This window comes from Heloderma suspectum, chromosome 2, assembly GCF_057233095.1.
Source record: "Heloderma suspectum isolate Gila_16-S chromosome 2, 16-S_ref, whole genome shotgun sequence".
NCBI classification, from domain to species: Eukaryota; Metazoa; Chordata; class Lepidosauria; order Squamata; family Helodermatidae; genus Heloderma; species Heloderma suspectum.
In genome coordinates, this window is record NC_139459.1 from 113533579 (window position 1) to 113546170 (window position 12592).

The 12592-nt window shown below is 42.3% G+C and overlaps 1 protein-coding gene across 2 annotated transcripts in view; it reads left to right on the forward strand.

Moving 5' to 3' along the window:
* CNTLN (centlein) overlaps positions 1-11527 on the forward strand; it is a 267130-nt gene extending 255603 nt beyond the window's left edge. For both annotated transcript variants that reach the window (XM_084834565.1, XM_084834566.1), the window contains one exon: positions 10183-11527. In XM_084834565.1, the coding sequence (XP_084690691.1) occupies positions 10183-10284 (102 nt within the window). In that variant the 3' untranslated portion in view covers positions 10285-11527. The remainder of the gene's footprint in view (positions 1-10182) is intronic.
* The last annotated feature ends 1065 nt before the right edge of the window (positions 11528-12592 follow it).

The following is a 12592-nucleotide window of genomic DNA, read 5'->3' on the forward strand; positions in this document are numbered from 1 at the left end:
CGTCAAATCTATCCCCGATATTATTATCCTTCCTATACAGATCTTCCATATATTCTTGCCACCTTTTCTTGATCTCTTCTGCTTCTGTTAGGTCCTTGCCATCTTTGTTTTTGATCATACCCATTTTTGCCTGGAATATACCTCCGATGTTTCTAATTTTCTGGAAGAGGTCTCTTGTCCTTCCTATTCTATTATCTTCTTCCGCTTCCGCACATTGCTTGTTTAAAATAATTCCTGATCTCTTCTGGCCAACCTCTGGAATTTTGCATTTAATTGGGCATGTCTCCCCCTATCACTGTTGCCTTTTGCTTTCCTTCTTTCTTGGGCTGCTTCCAGTGTCTCAGCAGACAGCCATCTTGCCTTCTTGGTTTTCTTTTTCTTTGGGATGTTGTTTGTTGCCACCTCCTGAACAATGTTGCGAATTTCTGTCCATAGTTCTTCCGGGACCCTATCTGCTAAATCTAGTCCCTTAAATCTATTCTTCACCTCCACTGCATATTCATTAGGAATATTAGTGAGCTCATATCTAACTGATCTGTGGGTCTTCCCTATTCTCTTTAGTCTGATTCTAAATTATGCAATAAGAAGTTCGTGATCTGAACTACAGTCAGCTCCAGGTCTTGTTTTTACCGACTGCATAGATGTCCGCCACCTTTGGCTACAAAGGATGTAGTCAATCTGATTTCGGTGTCGACCGTCTGGTGAAGTCCATGTATAAAGTCGTCTCTTAGGTTGTTGGAAGAGAGTGTTTGTTATGCACAGTGAGTTGTCTTGGCAAAATTCTATCAGCCTATGTCCCGCTTCATTTTGTTCTCCCAGACCATGCTTGCATGTGATTCCAGGTGTCGTTTGACTACCCACCTTAGCATTCCAGTCTCCTGTAATGAAAATAACATCTTTTTTTGGCGTACTATCCAGTAGGTGCTGCAGATCCTCATAGAACTGATCTACTTCTGCTTCTTCAGCATCTGTGGTTGGGGTGTATATTTGGATCACTGTGATGTTAAATGGCTTACCCTGAATTCGAATTCGAATTGAGATCACTCTGTCATTTTTTGGATTGTATCCAAGCACTGCTTTAGCCACTTTATTATTAATTATGAAGGCTACTCCATTTCTTCTGTGGTCCTCTTGTCCACAGTAGTAGATCTGGTGGTCATTTGATGTGAAGTGGCCCATTCCAGTCCATTTCAGTTCACTGACACCCAAAATGTCTATATTTAATCTTGACATCTCCCCAATAACCACATCCAATTTGCCCTGGCTCATTGATCTTACATTCCAGGTTCCTGTGGTGTGTTGATCTTTAGAACATCGGATTAGTTGTTCACCACCAGCACCATCGGCTGCTAGCCGTGCTTTCGGCTTTGAGCTAGCTGCGTCATCACATCTGGGGCTAGTTGAACTTATCCTCTGTTCCTCCCCAGTAGCATTTTGATCATCTTACGACCTGGGAGTCCCATCTTCTGATGGTATACCAACATATCTCTGGTTGGTATCCATTTAGTTTTCATGGCAAGAATACTGGGGTGGGTTGCCGTTTCCTTCCCCAGGGATTGTAATAAGACAATCCCAACACTCAGGCATTCAGTCTAAAAGACACAACAAAAGAAGGAAAGGGGATTGGAAGGAGAAGGGAAAGAGCAAATTCAGGCACTAGTTCTTAGTTACACATTTCTGATAGGTGTTCTTTCTGGCAGAAAAGGGCAGATCAAGTTTCCTGCAGCTCTTCCTTCTCTGGCTGATGTATGGGGCCAGGTTGGCTTCTCTTTTCCTGTGATATTCTTCCTGGGAGTCAGAGGGTAATCCCCTGGCTGAAGCCAGAACGTGCTGCTCTTCAGCTCTGCAGACCCTGAGCAATCGTCAGTTGGATCTGAGCATTCTTCCTGCATAATGTGACACTCTGCCCACCCCATAGGATATTGATTTCAGGCAGAGGGAAAGATAGTTTCCAAGGAATTCTTGGGCTCCTTCACACTGAGCTTTTATCCTGCAATTGAGATTGCTCCTTCAGGGAAGTTTGCAGGCCCATTAGATGACGCAATGACCCTCCAGGGCGTGTCCTGCACTAAATGCCCTTTGTTCTGTTTTTAAGTAAGTCGCAGATAATGAGCTATCAAATTACCCCCGTTGTGTTCTGCTTCAATTTCCTCTGTGAAAAGAGTAAAAGCAGCAAGAAGAGGAGCGAGATCAATGAAAGATAATGGAAGATTCAGATACTGGGAGAAGGAGGGGGAAAGGGGAGGAGGAAAAGGAAATGGGGGGAAGGGGTCGTTGTGATCCTGCATTTAAAATGGAAGCAGAAAGCCACATTTTAAATGCAGGATTTTAGGCTGGTGTAGAGATGCCCCTTGTTTTACATAAATAGCCCATTCGGGTCTTTTACAGAGCAATTCTATACTCACATCATGGTGGGGTGGGGTGGATATGCTACCGCTACACCAGCAGAATGGCCACTGTATACAGTGTGTGCTCAGCCTGGGAGGGGAGGGGAAAACACATAAGCAGAAAAGACAAAATCAGTATTTAAGTGGCATGCAAGATGACTCTACAGTGACTCCACTGCACCAGTCCCAGAGGCTCAGCCTGTTGTACAACCCTGCTGTAGCCTTGTCTTTGCCGGCACTGTTGGCGGAGTGTTCCACTAGTGTGTCTGGGGTGTTCCACTGGCGTAGTGGGGCTTCTGCAGAATCCTATAACCTCATCCAGCGGATCTTCAATATAGGATTGTGCCCTTAGTGACCACAGTGCTTATAGATCATCTTCAAGTGCCTGCTACTCAAATCCTGCCACTTAAAAACATATTTCTGCAATCCTGTTTATGAAAAGACATATTTCATTCAGAAAATCCTGGGAGGAGGGAAGAAAAAATGATGGGATTCTCCAGTTACTAAAAGTTCTTAAAGCGGAAGGCATGCAGAGGGACCAGAGGGACCCTTGGCATGGTTCTGTGGTGTGAAGGAGGGAGCAGGGGATCCATACTGGCATGGAAAACCTAGAATACCCTGTGAGCAGTGTAATTATATACCATAGCCAACATACATTTCACTAGCTTATAGTCAACCATAATGGAACAGATCCCCTTATTTAGTCTCTCCTTCTGTACTGTTCTTTTTTAAAAGTGAAAATATGTGTTTCAAAATCCTTATTCTCGAAGTGAAGTTTGGTGAAAAAATACAACACTGTGTGCTCAGGATCAGCACCTAATGAAATAACCTGCGTTTTAACCCTGGTTTATCTTTAAAGTGTCGATATTTACAAGTCTTGAATATTTGGGGTTGGCTGGCTGCAATATCTGGCTGAGAAACAGAAACCAACACACAGCAGCCAAATCACAGCTGGGACCCTGCCCCTTCTTTCAGTGCTGAAACTTTCCTTACTCCTGAAGATAAAAGGCCTTCAGTTAAAGGGCTGATCCATATGTTCGTTCTGCCTAAAATACAGTCATTCTAATTCAGAGTCCGTTTGCATGTGTAAGAGCACCAATTGTCAGACCTGGTTTCTGCCAAGCCAGGGGCAAGACAGAGGCAAAATGAGGAAAGTCAGATCTGTGGCAAAAACTAGGAATACCAACAGAGTTCCCTTGTTGTTCACCACAAACACATTGGTGGTTCTGTCTCCCATCCGATCAATACTCTGCCAAGAGGAAGGGTAACAGTCAAGGTGGAAAAAATCCATGGCTTAGTGCTGTTTCTTATTAGACACCAAATATTTGCTAATGTTTAAGGGCCAATTCCTGCTTGTCATTGACCATTTTTCTTTCCCTGCTCATTGTAATCCATGCTTATGGGAAACTGGTCCTATAAATCTTTTATCACGAACTAATGCTGCCATTTTGTTCACTACCGCAAACAAAAGAAATGTTCATTTAGACAAAGCAGATAACAAGAGCAGGAGCCAGTGAGTGGTCTTAAGGCTTGGCCCTTTGTTGTACCCCAGCTGTAGAATGGCCTTTCAGCTGCTGTAGACACAGTAGGAAGATGGTTGTCCTTGTTTTTCAGTTGGCTCCTTAGGCCCAACTCTAATTAGTTTTTTAGTGTAGTTGGACAGAGATTCTTCACAGCCCTCTTGGCAGAGCCCATTGTTAGCCCTTGGCTTGATTTCCCTTCACATCCTTTGTCTAGCTGCCAGGAGAGATTTAATCGTCTCCTAGTGGACTTCACTGGCCCTGAAGTCATTTCTAGCAGAACATTAGTAGTTGCCTTTCTGATGCCTGCCCTTTCTCTCAGGAGGCATTGCTGTCTTGAAACCCCCAGAGATGAACATTTCGAGCATCCTTACATTAAAAGAAGCTGGAACCTATGTGATAGGCAGATCGAGAAGGATCTGTATTATCCATTACATAATGCAAGCACCATAAACTTCAGAGCTGTCACAAACTTGGGAAAAACTGTTTCCCATTGCTTGGACCTTGGCTTTTCAATCACATAATGCAACCTGAGCTCTGCAGTGGTGTGGCTTATGGAAAGTGGTTATACATTACGTCACACAAAGTTGGCTGAATAAACAGGTTGCAGGCTATGTCTGCGTGAGGTGCAAAGTATCCCAGTGGAGATCTCAACAAACACTAAATCATGCAACAGCATAGGAAAGGAAGCAGTACAAACTTTATATTTTAATGCAAATGGGAAAGTATGAAGACTAATCTTTGTTGAAGCTAGTTGACTCTAAATCAATCTGTCGTGGATCAAATTAGCCTGACGGATATCTTGGGGTGGCCAAACTGCAGGGCAACAAGGAGTGGCAAAGGGAAAGAATGAAACAGGCCTTCGCTTTCCTCCCTGTCCCCTCCAGCCAATAAGTGTTCATGTATGTGCATGTGAGCAGTGAGCAGAGATGGTGGGTGTAAAGTGCATGTTTCTACACCTCCCACTGTGAATGTTCCCAGCTCCCCACTTGTAAATGTAGAGTAGTCAGCTGTTGCACTTTGGGCTCCCTGGGTTTGTTTGAGTGCTGTGCTAACCCTGAGCACTGAACCCAGAACTTTGGTCTACTCATTTGTTCGAAACTCAATTCCTAATTAAAATGAGACTAAGATTGGCAGGTACAGCCAGGGCCAGAAATATTGGAACAAGGATAACTGTTTTGGCAGTTGGCCTCTGTACACCACCACGTTGAAGTTGAAAGGAAACACACCCAGATGGGAGCGAAGTCAGGACTTTCAGCTGTAATGCAAGGGGGTTGACAAAAGTGGGGCACTAACCATTCAGGAAGGACAGCCAGTGGCATACACACACACCCATCGTTGGTGGCTCATGAGTAATGGAACAAACCAACATCATTTCAAACTTAAGGATCGCCTTTAATACCTGAATGAAAATCCTTTGCAGTCAATGACTGCCTGAAGTCTGGAACCCATGGACATGACCAAATGCTGAGTGTCCTCCCTCGAGATGCTTTGCCAGGCCTTTACTGCAGCTGCCTTCAACTGCTGCTTGTTTGTGGGTCTTTCTGCCTTCGGTCTTGTCTTCAGTAAGTTAAAAGCATGCTCTATTGGGTTGAGATCAGGTGACTGGCTTGGCCATTGAAGAACAACCCACTTCTTTGCCTTGAGAAACCCTTGGGTAGCTTTTGCTGTATGTTTTGGGTCATTATCCATCTGCAATATGAAGCGGCGTCCTATCAGTTTGGCAGCATTCAGCTGAATCCGAGCAGAAAGTATAGCCCTATACACTTCAGAATTCATCCTGCTGCTTTGATCAGCAGTCAGGTCATCAATAAACACCAGTGACCCGGTTCCATTGGCAGCCATACATGCCCATGCCATAACACTGCCCCCACCATGTTTGACAGATGATTTGGTATGCTTTGAATCATGAGCTGTTCCTTTCCTTCTCCATACTTTTCTCTTCCCATCATTCTGGTACAAGTTAATCTTGGTTTCATCAGTCCAAAGAATCTTGTTCCAGAACTGGGCAGGCTTTTTAGGTGTTTGCTGGCAAAGGCTAATCTGGCCTTTCGTTCTTGAGCATTACCAGTGGTTTGCACCTTGTTGTGAAGCCTCTGGATTTACATTCATAAAGCCGTCTCTTGACTGTAGATGTTGACAATGACATGCCTACCTCTGCAAGAGCATTCTTGACCTGGCTAGGTGTTGTGAAAGGGTTCCTCTTCACCATAAGCAGAATTCTGCGGTCATCCACTTTAGTTGTCTTCCGTGGTCTTCCAGGCCCTTTGCTGTTGCTGAGCTTGCCAGTTCATTCCTTCTTTTTCAGGATGTTCCAAATTGTTGTATTGGCCACTCCCACATTTTTGCTATCTCTCTGATGGGTTTATTTTGTTTCCTCAGCCTAATGATGACCTCCTTTACTTGCATGGACACCTCTTTGGACCTCAAGTTGGGAGTTTTAATGAACAGCCACCAAATGCAAATGTAACACTCAGAACCACCTCCAGGCCTTTTATCTGCTGGATTGGTCATGGGGTACCCAGGAAATAGGCCACACGTGGCCATGCAGCTGCTTGTCAGCCATTTGTTCCATTACTTATGAGCCACCAATGATGGATGTGTGTGTATGCCACTGGCTGTACTTCCTGAATGGTTAGTGCCCCACTTTTGTCTAGCCCCTTGAATTACAGCTGAAAGTCCTGACTTCACTCCCATCTGGGTGTGTTTCCTTTCAACTTCAATGTGTTGGTGTACAGAGACCAACTGCCAAAACAGTTATCCTTGTTCCAATATTTCTGGCCCTGACTGTATATCTTTCTGTCCCCAAGCCACTTATTCTGGTGTCCTATTAGATTAGCCTTTCCGTACTACTTCCCTTCATGACAGTGTCCTTGAGAGGTAGAAAGGCTGGGTATAAATCTTAGAAGAAATAAAATGTTGCCCTCCACCAACATTTATCCTGTTCCTTCTATCATTTCATTCAAACAGCTAAGACCCACTTCTTTGGTTTGCACTACCTCCATTTAAACTCCTCTTCCCCAGGCTTCCGTTTGCTAGCAGGGATGCTGACATCATCTGCCACCCCTGTCAGCTTTTCCTGTTCCCTGTGAGCTTAGCTGCAATCTTCACAGTAGCTGGAGTGAAATGGATTTTCTCAGAAACAATATATTGTTCCCTGTTGTAATGCAAAGTATTTTGGTTTTGAATGGGCATTAAGAGCCATTAGCTTTACAAAAGACTTGCTCCTGGTGGAGATGAAAACTGCTAGAACTGGCTTTTTGATATGGAATGACACAGCTGCCTGGATTTTTGGACTTTCCTTGGGGCATGGCTGTTAGTATTGTCATGAAGAGTGCCTGCACTTCAAAATTAACTGCTACACCACTGTACTGATATCACTTAAAAATAGATCTGTGTAGATACTAGCTATATAAGGAGGTATTAGCATCGTAATAACAATAAGGTAAGTGATAATTTGTGCTTGTTTTCATGTTGGGAGAGAATACTTGACCAACAGTCAAACTTCCACTGGACTGTATAGGGGAAACCCTTCTTTTTATTCAGGAATTATGAACACATAGAAGAAACTTCAGTATATTTACTAAACCATTAATAAAACTGTGACAGGCTTCTATCGAAGATGAAGACTGCAAAGATGCAGTGCAGGATGTATGTCTATAAAGAGAACTAGATAAGAACATGTCCCTGAAGCTGATAAATGTGCAAGACATCTGCAACATTTCAAGCTTCTCTTATCCTTGATTGCACTGAATGATTAAGATAGAAACACCTCCTTAAAAATCATTTTACAGTGACAGAGCAGCCCTAGAATGTAGTGAAGAGCAGGTTTATAGAATGATATGAGCCCAACACAGTGATGAAGTAATACATTCATCTAAAGCTCAACTTTATTAGGAAAAATATAGGTGTATTGAAAGTAAATGTGGTCTGCATGGTGAAGGATAAGTTTGGGAGACTTTGGAGAGTGGGAACACCAAAGGCTACTTCATACCTCACATTTTTCCTGTATAGAGGGTGGGGAGAACAATGTCCACAGTCATGTGTGTGCTTTCGACTGGATCAGTGTTCTTGTGGCAAAATAAACCTTCATGTATACATAGTTCTCTCACTTCTATTTATTTTTATCTTATTTTTCTCATATATGTGGGGTTTAGGCAGTCATTTGCTTATGTCCACTAATAAGACTTTTTTTGGATTAATTCCTCTTTGAAGACATGGCTGGAGAAGGGCATTTTTTTAACCTTTACTTATAACAATGTTGCTTAATATACATTTGAATGTGTAGCCTCCAAAGAGGGAGAGGCATTAAACTCCCTATTCTCTACTGGTACAGGGCTTTCTGTGGAGCCCATTTGACAGCCTAGCTCCCTTTGTTGAAGTGTAGTGGCCCTTGGATATTATGGGTTCAATTCAGAACTAGCCTTCAGCAAGCGGAAAGACCCTTTTGCAAACAGAAGGGCTGTTCCTGATTTAGCACAAGATCCTTGTGTGAGAAAAGAGAACTGAAATCCAGCAAATTGCTTCTGTTAGCACAGGATTCCCCAACTCTTTTGGGCCTGAGGGCACATTTGGAATTTTGCAGAAGTGCACCAGGTCACAAAATGGCTGCCATTACAAAATGGCTACCATTAGGGCATGGACAGTCACAAATTGGCAAGAAGGTAGATATCATGTCTAGTAAATCAAAAACAGTTCATTGTGTATTTGCATGATTTTGATACAGGATCCTGTCCCCAAAACCTTCAACAGATTAGAGCTTAGATTGGTGTCTATAGATTGCACAATAAATACTACAGATCTACTGTTTTCCAGCACTGCTATGGCACAAAAATATGAATCCCATGCATGGATCCTCTGGATATTCATGGTTTTTACATGGGATGTCAACAAAACCACCAAAAAATACACCTGTGCACACAGAGGCTGGCCTATGATTTGATGGTGGTCCTGAGGGGATTATGTTGGGGGATCTAAGATGGCTACCACCTGCCACAGATGGGAGTTGAGTAGTTCCCACAGAAGTGCCACGGCGTGGCTGGCAGCGAAAGCCACATGGGTAGGAGGTAGTGAGAGTCTCACACAAGTGCCATGTTGGGGTACCAATGCTAGTTTAAGGCACTGTGCAGTCTCTTGCACAATGTCTGCTAGCACAAAATTTTGCACAACATCTCAAGATGTCCATTTGTGCTAAGTTCCTGTTGTGTGACTCTTCTGCTAGCTCTTCTATAACATTTTGCTGAACATTGCCACAACTAGAATTTCTTCTGCTGGTGTTGGTCTCAGTCCAACACAGTGCTATCAGCAGATTGACTTCCCAAGATTCCTTAATCTATTCATCTGGCAGCTTCTTGTCACATGTACCCCAACCTAAGCTTAGATTACCATTTGAGCATTTCAGCCCCACCCCCTGACTGAACCTACAATAGCAGAAATGGTTTAACTTCTGCTATTTTTGCTCCAGTTATTGTTTTCACTGTTTTGCTTTGGGGCCCATTCATTCTCAACATTATAGCAAATCCACAGATTTGGTGTAGATTTAGAGGACCCGTTCGCAGCATAGTAATAATCTCTTCATTTCCATTGAGGACTGCTGCTCTTACGAGATGAAGACTAGTGAGTTGCCATGTAATTAAGGCTTTGATGATCATTGCAGTCATCCTGAGAATGATCAGGATGTTGTCTTCCAACTTGACCATCAATTCCAAATAAAGTCAGTGCAGGGTTGTTGTTGGGTGTTCTCCCTGTCCCCCACAGTTCGCATTTTGTGTAGGTGTCTTTATAGCATCTTGATCTATGAAGAGATCTTTCTGTTCCAAAGTTTCACTGGATGCCTCAGAAAGCATTTGCCCCCAGCAGTAGGAGCTATATTGATAGCTCCGTCTCTCCTGAGAGCAGTCAGCATGCAGTGCTGCTTCTACTTATAAGTGCCCCAGAGATGACTGTAACCTCATATTGATCAGCTGATTGAAGATAAATGACAGAGCTGCTGGTATTGCAGATTACATCATTAACATGGTCAGTAAACCATGAATTGTTCAATAAGGCGTTTATCTTTTTTCATTTTATTCTGCTCTTTTATCATTTTTATGATAAGGAACAGTTACACACACTAATCAGGAGGATCCGTTTTAGGAGAGAACAGACATGGGCAAGTGTGCCAGTGTCAGGACTAAGTGAAATCTAATGGCTTCAAGATACTTAGTAAATGTTTTTTAGCTGAAAAAAAAATATAGACTTCACTGATCATTTTTCTTACTTTGTTTCTCTTTTAGTTTCCTTTTGCTTCATATTTAATGGATGCAGTGCTGGAAAAACTAAATGAGCAGAAGAAGCTGGCAGAAGAATACAGTTCTCTTGTGAAACAAATGATCTAGGGGTGCTGATGAACTGAATTTTGAAAGAGAGGAAGGGGCCCTTTTTTGCACATTGACTCTGTTCCTGATATTGGCTTGCTGCAGCCTTCCCTAATCAGGCGCCCTCCAGATGTGTTGAAGTGCAACTCCCAATAGCTGGGGATGCTGGGAGTTGTAGTCCAGCACATCTGGAGGGCGCCAGCTTGGTGAAGGCCAGCTTACAGCAACACAGCTGACTCACAATTTATGGGAGCAGGTGTATTTGCTCTATTTGCATAGGATACATGATGTATAAAAAAGACATTCTCATCTCCAAACATGCAGTAAATACACACCAACGTAAACATGGCAGGCTCGCCTGTCGTTGTAAAACATGAAACAGCCCTTAGTAAGAATTATGCACTGTCGCTGTTGGTGAGACTTGATTCTAAGTTAACAAGTGCAAGATTTGGCTGTAGATCTTCTTTCAGATAGGAATTAATCGCTAATCATCTTCTATAGAAACCCAAGGTTTTTAGGGATTTGCTCTAGAACCATTCAATATCAGTTATATTCCCGTTACAACTGGAAGCAGTGTAAGCATTTGGCTTTAAAGCAACAATAATTGCTTTAAAGCAAGTGGCCCTCCAGGTGTTTTGGCCTACAACTTCCATCAGCTGTAGCTAGAATAGCCAATTGTAAGGGATCATGGGAGTTGTAGGCCAAAACACTTGAAGGGCCACAAGTTTCCTACCCCTGCCTTAAAGCAATGAAAATACAAATTAGAAATACTATTAGAAAGTCTTAAAGAAACAAGAAACACTTCTATCCATTCTTTTAGAGGCTGTATTAAACAAGGACCACTGTTGGGTGTAACCCATTAGGAACTTCAGCAGCTTCTCTTCTTGCACAGCTCCTGTCGATTTTAATGGGGAGTGTGCAAGAGAATGTGCTAGTGGATTATGCAATACACTCACAAATACAGGCGTGCAAATTTCATTATAATTCTTTTGGCGTTCTGGGACCTAATTTGTTATCTGCTAGGGGAAAAAACACCTATTATCGCTAAGATGATAGGCATTTTCTAAATTCGCTTTTTATGCAAAATACCATCAAAAAGAAAAGTGTGAAGTAAATACAAGCAATGGTTATTGAATATATTTTAGAATCCATTCAGCAGACATGTACCTTTTTTACTGTGAAAAAATTTATTAAGTGTGCAATGTATTTAATTTTATTTAAGAAATATTCCCTCTGAATAAATGATTTTGAGTTTGTCTTTTTAGCTGGAAGCCCCTGAAATATTATGTGTATAAGTTTATGTTTATATCATTATTATTTCAAAGACTACTCTTGTAGTCATAGTATACCATATACATTTTATAAAAACAGAACTATATGTTTGTAGAGAGCTGTAGAGTTGCCTGGACGAGTTCATGTTGAAAATGATGTGAAAGTTGCTAATTAGCATTCTTTTAGGATGGGTGAGCAACTTTGAGGGGCCCAGAGACCATTTTGGCCCCCAAAGGCCACACTCTGTGGGATACCGCAGGACACCCAGACGCCCCCCCCCCCCAATGTCCTCGTTAGCAATGTGGAGTGCTAAACGGGCCAAATTTAAATTTGACCTGGATAATGTTCTATAGTGGCTACAAAGCACTATACAAGTTGAATTTAACTTCAGAACAAGCTAAATGTGCCCTGTTTAGCACTCTGCAGTATTAATGTGGCCATTTTATTATTTATTTGGCTGCATCTGGGGGTGGCAGAGCTGCATGCTGCCCACTCCTGTCTTGGGGGATCACAAAGGCAAATATGATTTTGAAAGTATGCTTTAAATGTTCACTAGCAATGTGGGAGCTGTTTTTCTATGGAATCGGAATATATTCCTCCCAGCTAGGTAAAAATTCCATGGTTGTGAGCCATGTGATACTGCTCACCCACATCCTTGGGTCATTTAAACATTACCTAAACTGCACAGGAGCCGCTCAGAAAAAAACCCTGCTCCCACACAACTAGGATAATGTTTAAACTAGGCTTTTTGATTAATTCCCGAAGATTATCCCTTTAGAACAAAGATACATTAAAATACATTGTTACAACAGAAACCTGTTGCTGGTTAGAAAGAAGCTGCTTCTAGGAAATGGGATACTGAGGACTGCTTGACAACTTGTTCTCGTATTGTCTTTAATATTAAATGTTTTATTTTAAACTGCCTTTGAAGATATGTGTAAGGAAGTACACTGTTTGTTTACAGGATATATAAAGCAGATTTATGCATTTGCAACTGATAGGGCAGTATTCAATTGTGGCATTCCATTAGCGCAAATGACATTGTGCTAGCAGAAAC